At 53.0% G+C, this 6,008-nt stretch overlaps 3 protein-coding genes across 5 annotated transcripts; all 3 read right to left on the reverse strand.

Moving 5' to 3' along the window:
- Positions 1-7: 7 nt before the first annotated feature.
- Positions 8-1,433, reverse strand: ABB37_04092 (hypothetical protein; the record flags this gene model as incomplete). 3 transcript variants are annotated; one of them, XM_015801651.1, is made up of 1 exon in its annotated part: positions 8-1,433. In XM_015801651.1, the coding sequence occupies exon 1, from the start codon at positions 1,268-1,270 to the stop codon at positions 8-10; it is 1,263 nt and encodes a 420-aa protein (XP_015660271.1). In that variant the 5' UTR covers positions 1,271-1,433. The 3 variants fall into 3 exon arrangements, with proteins under 3 accessions (XP_015660271.1, XP_015660270.1, XP_015660269.1); XM_015801650.1 differs by having other exon boundaries at positions 8-1,430; XM_015801649.1 differs by having other exon boundaries at positions 8-1,387.
- Positions 1,434-2,131: 698 nt separating this feature from the next.
- ABB37_04093 (mitogen activated protein kinase-likemap-kinase-like (LMPK)) lies at positions 2,132-3,544 on the reverse strand (the record flags this gene model as incomplete). The annotated part of the gene is made up of 1 exon (XM_015801652.1): positions 2,132-3,544. The coding sequence occupies exon 1, from the start codon at positions 3,206-3,208 to the stop codon at positions 2,132-2,134; it is 1,077 nt and encodes a 358-aa protein (XP_015660272.1). The 5' UTR covers positions 3,209-3,544.
- A 1,811-nt stretch (positions 3,545-5,355) lies between these two features.
- Positions 5,356-5,985, reverse strand: ABB37_04094 (putative histidine secretory acid phosphatase; the record flags this gene model as incomplete). The annotated part of the gene is made up of 1 exon (XM_015801653.1): positions 5,356-5,985. One exon carries the CDS (start codon positions 5,983-5,985, stop codon positions 5,356-5,358), a length of 630 nt encoding a protein of 209 aa, XP_015660273.1.
- Positions 5,986-6,008: the final 23 nt, after the last annotated feature.

The following is a 6,008-nucleotide window of genomic DNA, read 5'->3' on the forward strand; positions in this document are numbered from 1 at the left end:
CGCTTTGTCAGGCGCTCCCGTCACCTCCCTGTAGGTACGATCCTGCCGAGGACATCGAAGAAAGATCATCGATGAGGTGCGTGCCCTTAATAGGGGAGATAAACTGCGCCGTCGCGTCGGCCGTGTAGGCGCTGCCACTGCGGCGGTATTGCGGCGACGGCGCGTTCTCGTGCGAGCGCGAGCGGGACGCGAATATGGCGGTCGCTTCATCAGCCGCAACGGGCAAGGAAGAGTCGATGAGCGACAGAGAAGGGTTCGTCGTGCCGGCAACGGTCGTCTTCGAGGAGGAGCAGCGACGGTGCGGGAGGGGCAGCAGCCACTGCACGACTTTGCGCGGGGAGGGCGAGGCAACGGGAAGTGCGGACGTGGACACCACGCGGGGTGGGCTGTCACCTGCCTTGGCTGGGCTGAGGTGGGTGCTGGAGCGCCGCAATGCCTGCTTGTAGTGGACGTGTGCGGAGAGCCGCCGTCGTACGACAAAAGTGCCTGAAAGTGACTCCCCTAAGGAGGCGTCAGGGGCGTTGCGTTCGGAGTGGGCAGAGGTGTCTTGGTGACCGTCTGAGTCGAGGGCGAGCGTGCTGCTGTCGTCGCTGACGTTGTCGCCGCCCTTTGCTGCGGTGCCCTCCGCCACGAACCGTGTGCCTGAATTCCTTGACGGAGGACACTTCGGTTCAAGTTCGAGTTTGCGCACCGTCTGGGCTGCGGGGGCGCGCACCACGCACGGTGGTACCGGCTGCCGATGACCGCGTGCGGAGCCGGTTTTCATCGTATGAAGCGGCTCCGCTCGTTCCTGCCGCTGTGCAGGCACCCCCAACAGCTGTCGTGCCACCTGCGCTGCAGCAGGAGGGGGCCGTTCACTCTCCCGCCCCCTTCGCTGTTGCTCCACCCGCTGCTGCTGGCGCACTGCGGCTCTGAGCGTCGCATCGGCTCGACTGCGCGCCTCTGCCGCGAGGCGGTCGCGGTGACGGCGCCGCGCTGCTGCTTGTGCATCTCGTCGCGCCTCGCCACGCTGTCGCTCCTCCCCCCGTCGTCCCTCTTGCACAGTAGCCTGTGCGGTGCGCAACTGCGATTGGTACTCGGACGAACACATGTCCCCCACACGGCCCCACGTACAAATCACTTCGGCCGCCTCTATCTCCCAGCGGTCCAGCCGTTCTTTGAGGAAAGCGACCAGCTGCTCATTGGTGGTGGAGGAGACTGGATCGGCAGCGATTGTGTGGCCTATTCTCCACTGTTGATCGCAGAGACGCGGTGAGGGAGCGGCGCACATAATGCACGAGACACAAAAAGATGAGAAATCTCGTCAATAACTTGTGAATTCAGTAGTTCGCTCAGGTGAGAACAGAGTCGATCTCCAGTAACGAGCAACGCATCGAGCCTGGGCCACTTGCGAAAAACAAAGAGAAGAAGCTGTTAGTACACTTTCCACCTGCTACGGCAGACACCGAGATGAGAAGAGAGTGGGTAGCGTAGCAAGCGCATTCCAGTTAGAAATTGCTGTGTACGGGGCTTGCTTCCCCCTCCCACTCAGTGCAGTTCCGCACCGATGGGCGGAATAGTGACTGGAAGCGAAGCGCTGCAGACATTACGGTGGAGAAACGCACATGGATCAACGAAGATGATCACACGGAAACTTAAAAGAGCAAAAGATCCCTCTCGTAAGAGTCGCAGCGGTGCTGGGCATTTGTTTCTCCTCTTTTCTGTGGAAGGTGTGACAGCAATCTAACGCTAAGCCAAACAGGAAGGTAAAAGGAAAAGACACCAGCAGAGCATAATCTTTGTTACAGCGGAAAACGAGTTCTACGCAAACACAATCAGGAACACAAAACACGACAGTACCGACCAAAAACGAAAGAGATTTTTGCGCGTGGGTCTTTCAATTATAAAAAAGAAGCAAGTCGATGAGAGAAAAGGAAAGTGCGCTTCTCTTCCGTCGCGAGTCGCGAAAACTTTTTTGTGAGGCCTTGACGTAGTCCACCACACCATTGATTCTAAAAGTGAGGTACAACGCCCCCTCTCTCTCTTAACTCCATTCGCACCTTTGTAAGAAAAAAAAAAACAGGGAACAGAAAAGATGTCACCGAACAGGATGCGTTTTCGTGTCCCATTGCTTGCTTTCTGTTAATGAGCATTAATACAGGTCTGTCATGTGGTGACGATATTTGGTGCTAACTTCGCTGTACAGCGCTGCCTTGTACTCGTCGTTGGCATAAACGTGTTCATCGACCAGTGGCAGCACTATCGGCTCGAGGTTTTGCAACTTCTCCAAGTCACCCGGCCTCACAAACGGTGCGACGTAGGGATGTTGTAGCGCCTCAACCGCCGTAAGTCGCTTCGTTGGGTTGAACACAATCAGCTTAGTCATGAGATCCGTTGCCTCGCTGTCTTTCAAGTCTCTGTTTTCGACAAGCGGCGCAAAGCTCAGCGGAATCGGTAGCGACTCGACCAACCTTTCAATCTCCGGTGAACGCAGGCTGCGTACATCAGCGTCACTCGGCACACCAATGGCCTCCACGATGAGACGAAGCTGGTCCAACGTGCTGCGGCCTTCAAAGAGCGGGTGGCCGAGGAGCATCTCGCCAATGACGCACCCCATCGCCCACATGTCCATCGCCGTCGAGTACGCCTTGGACTTGACTAAAATCTCCGGCGAGCGGTACCAGCGAGTGGCGATGTAGTCGGTCAGGTCTAAAAACTCCTGCTCGTTGTCAAAGCCGCTGCGGAAGGTGCGGGCCAGGCCGAAGTCACCAATTTTGATGCTGCAGTCGCTGCTCACAAAAACGTTCGCCGGCTTCAAGTCACGGTGGATAATGTTTTGCGCGTGCAGCTGCGCCACCGTCTTGAGCATCTGATACGCGAGGTACCGCTTGTGGTCTCGCTGCAACAGTTTTTTGCGAATGATAGCAGTGAGATCGGTTTCCACAAGCTCAAAGACGAGATAAAGATCAATGTCGTTTGCGGCTCGAATCACGTTGAGGAGCCCGACAACAGATGGATTGCCGTGCAGTCGCTGCAGCAGCATCACCTCTCGATACGTGCGCTGGGCATCCTGCACATTCCCAAAAGCATCATACACCTTTTTCAGCGCGACGTGACGCCCTGTTCGGCGGTCCACTGCGCACCACACCACACCGTAGGCACCGCTGCCGATGTGTCGGAGAACGCGGTAACGCTGCTCTACCTCACCGTCGATGCCATAAGACGCCATCTTAGTTTCAGCAACGGGCGGGGGGGGGGGGGAAGGATGCACCCAACCTCCAAAAGCAAAAGAAGAAGACACCGTCTGTAAAGGTGACAAATAGTCTAATGTGAGTTGGAAAACAAAAGTACTTGAATAGCAGATTGAGATATTTTACACGATGGCGACAACAACAAGCAATGGGAGGGGAGGGGGAGAAAACAAGAAATCAGTGTTCTTATTTGAAGCGCTCAACAAGAGTTCAAATTTCGCTGAGAGGCAATCGATGGCAGTTGGGCGCGGCAGCTTCTTCCCTTTGTGTAAATTGACGGGTGCCCGATGGCTTCCGGTCGTGTCCACATCACCTTAAAAAAGACGTTAGAATTACAAGATTCACGCAGTGGGAAGAGAAGAAACAGAGAACACAATAACATACGCGAACAGTAAAACATGAAAGAGATGAATCGCTTCGTCTGACCTCAACAACTGAGGAGGCCGGCCACAGAAGTAGTATTGAGACTCATATATATATATTACGAGCAACTTTAACGCATTACGTTGCCAAAGAGATGTCAGGGAGACCCATATCAATAGAATGAATGCAAAAGCCAGCAAAACCTTTTCTTTTCATTGGATCTCTACGTTTTTCTTTTCTTTTATTAATGGAGCAATAAAGAAAGAACCTGCGTAAGAAAGAAGAAGCAAAAGCCACGTCTATCTAACATGCTATCTGTATTGTGCTTGTTTTTATTCACTTTTTGATTCATATTAAAAAAAAAAACAATTAGAAGAGAAAAAAAAAGAAACACCGCACCGTTTTCCGAATATTTTTCCTTTTGGTGTGTGCAAGTGTCGGTTTTAACAGTAATAATAACAATCGTGGAAGACGGACTGGGAGGTGGTAAAAAGCTTATCTCGAGTCTCACTCAATGGAGCCACTTACCAGGAAAACCAATCATTTCTCTGACATTTCGAGTTACGTGGCAGACGAATGGAAAAAAAACAAAAAACAACTTAACAAGGTAGAAACTACATATGAGAGAGGAACAAGACAGGAAACAGTTAAAAACAACAAAAGAAAGATAACGAGTCGTGTGACTGAATGACGCGCCATCTTCTCTACTCCTCAAGCGTTGCATACGAAGCAGCCACGCAGTTGTGCGCAGATTTGGACGAAATCCGAAGCATACCATTAAACTCACTCATTTCCAAGACGCCCTGATGACCTCGAGAGTCGCGGGGAAGAGAGTGACCAGGAAATACATTCACAACCACAGCTCTACCCACGGCAAACGGAATCAAGCTGTCGAGTTCCACCTCCTCAACGTCGGCAACAAGTGAGGAAAAGATGATAATCGCATCACACTCGTTTTACGACTTACAAAAGAAGAAACAATTACAAAAAAAAAAAACGATGAATTAGATGCATGTTGGTCGGGTAAAGAAGTAGTAGCGTCAGGAAAGAGGGAGACAAAAAAATGCGTTTTGAGGTTACAGTGGTCGATCCAAACTCTTACGGATACACCTGCACGCTTCAATTGACCAACAAAAAATATCGTATGAAACATAAAAGAAAAAAAAAGGTAGTCGTCACAAAGGTGCAATGCCTCTGAAGACGTTCTCAGAAGCAGCCAGACACCCTCAGTCAAAACGGAGTTGACTGGCGAGGAGTACACCGCAGACGTCGAAGCTCAGCCTACCTATCCATCCGTGCTCTTAGCTCTCCTTCAGAGCGCAAACGTGTGTGCTGCTGTGCTGCTGAGAGAGCCCAGCAGATCAGGCTTCACTCTTCTGGTAGGGAGCTGGTCACGATCGAGGGTGTGGCTGCGCTCGTGTGTGGCAACATACGGTATCGGGGTGAGAACAGAAACAAAACACTCTCCAATGGAGTTCGTTTAGTGTTCTCTGCAGCCACAGCAAGAACAAAGTTAAAGAAACGGGAACTATGTCAGCCAATAATAATGGAAAGAGAAGAACTAATTAAACAAACCGTTTTGAATTATGATCGATGTCGGGGTGATGCGCGCAGCACAGCGAGCCTGTCTGCCGTTCATGGTGCCAACACGCGGCACACGAGCCCAGCTGTGTAAGCCGTTCCGCACTAGCAGCTGTCTACAATGCACGTGTGAAACTACGCAAACCAACATACAGCTCTCTTAGGCGCTCGCTTGAGCACGCTAGGATGTGTTGCCGCCAGTCGGGTAGCACTGGAGGTCCTCGCGACCCAGGACGTTCCCATCAGGGCAGGCGGTCTGAGGGCATACATAGCGGTACATCCAACAGTAGCCCTGAACCGGCTTGCCATCCGCAACGGTGCGCGGGCATCCCATGTTATCATACTGGTTCTGCGCCAAGGTGCACTGCCCGTTGGGGACGGAGGGGCGGGAGTAGTCCACCATGCGGCGGAAGCCGTCGAGCGGACAGATGCCGGTTGTCGCCAGGTACTGGTTGCCGGCAGCGTCGATGCAGTGCACCTCCAGATTCATGAGTTGGAACACGTAGCTGCCGTTGGCCTGCCGTGTCGGGCTGCCGCGCACCGGACGCACGTACCAGTCGTTGGGCGACTCCGTGTCCTGCAGCAGCTCCACGATAATGGTGACGGCGTACGGGGCGCGCATTGTGAGTTCGCTGTGGTCACCGAGGGTGACGGCGAGCGGCGCCAGCATCGTGTCGTGCGTGCTGTACTCGTACAGCTTGAAGGACGGCGACAGCTTGTGTGCGTTGATGTTGGCCAGCATGGTCTGCGCGAGGTTCTGCGACGCGGCACCCTGAGTGTTGTCGATCTCTACGGTACTTGTTGTAATCATAGATGTAGTAGTACCACGCAATT

The sequence above is a fragment of the Leptomonas pyrrhocoris genome, assembly GCF_001293395.1.
Source record: "Leptomonas pyrrhocoris isolate H10 chromosome Unknown, whole genome shotgun sequence".
In the NCBI taxonomy this organism is placed as follows: Eukaryota; Euglenozoa; class Kinetoplastea; order Trypanosomatida; family Trypanosomatidae; genus Leptomonas; species Leptomonas pyrrhocoris.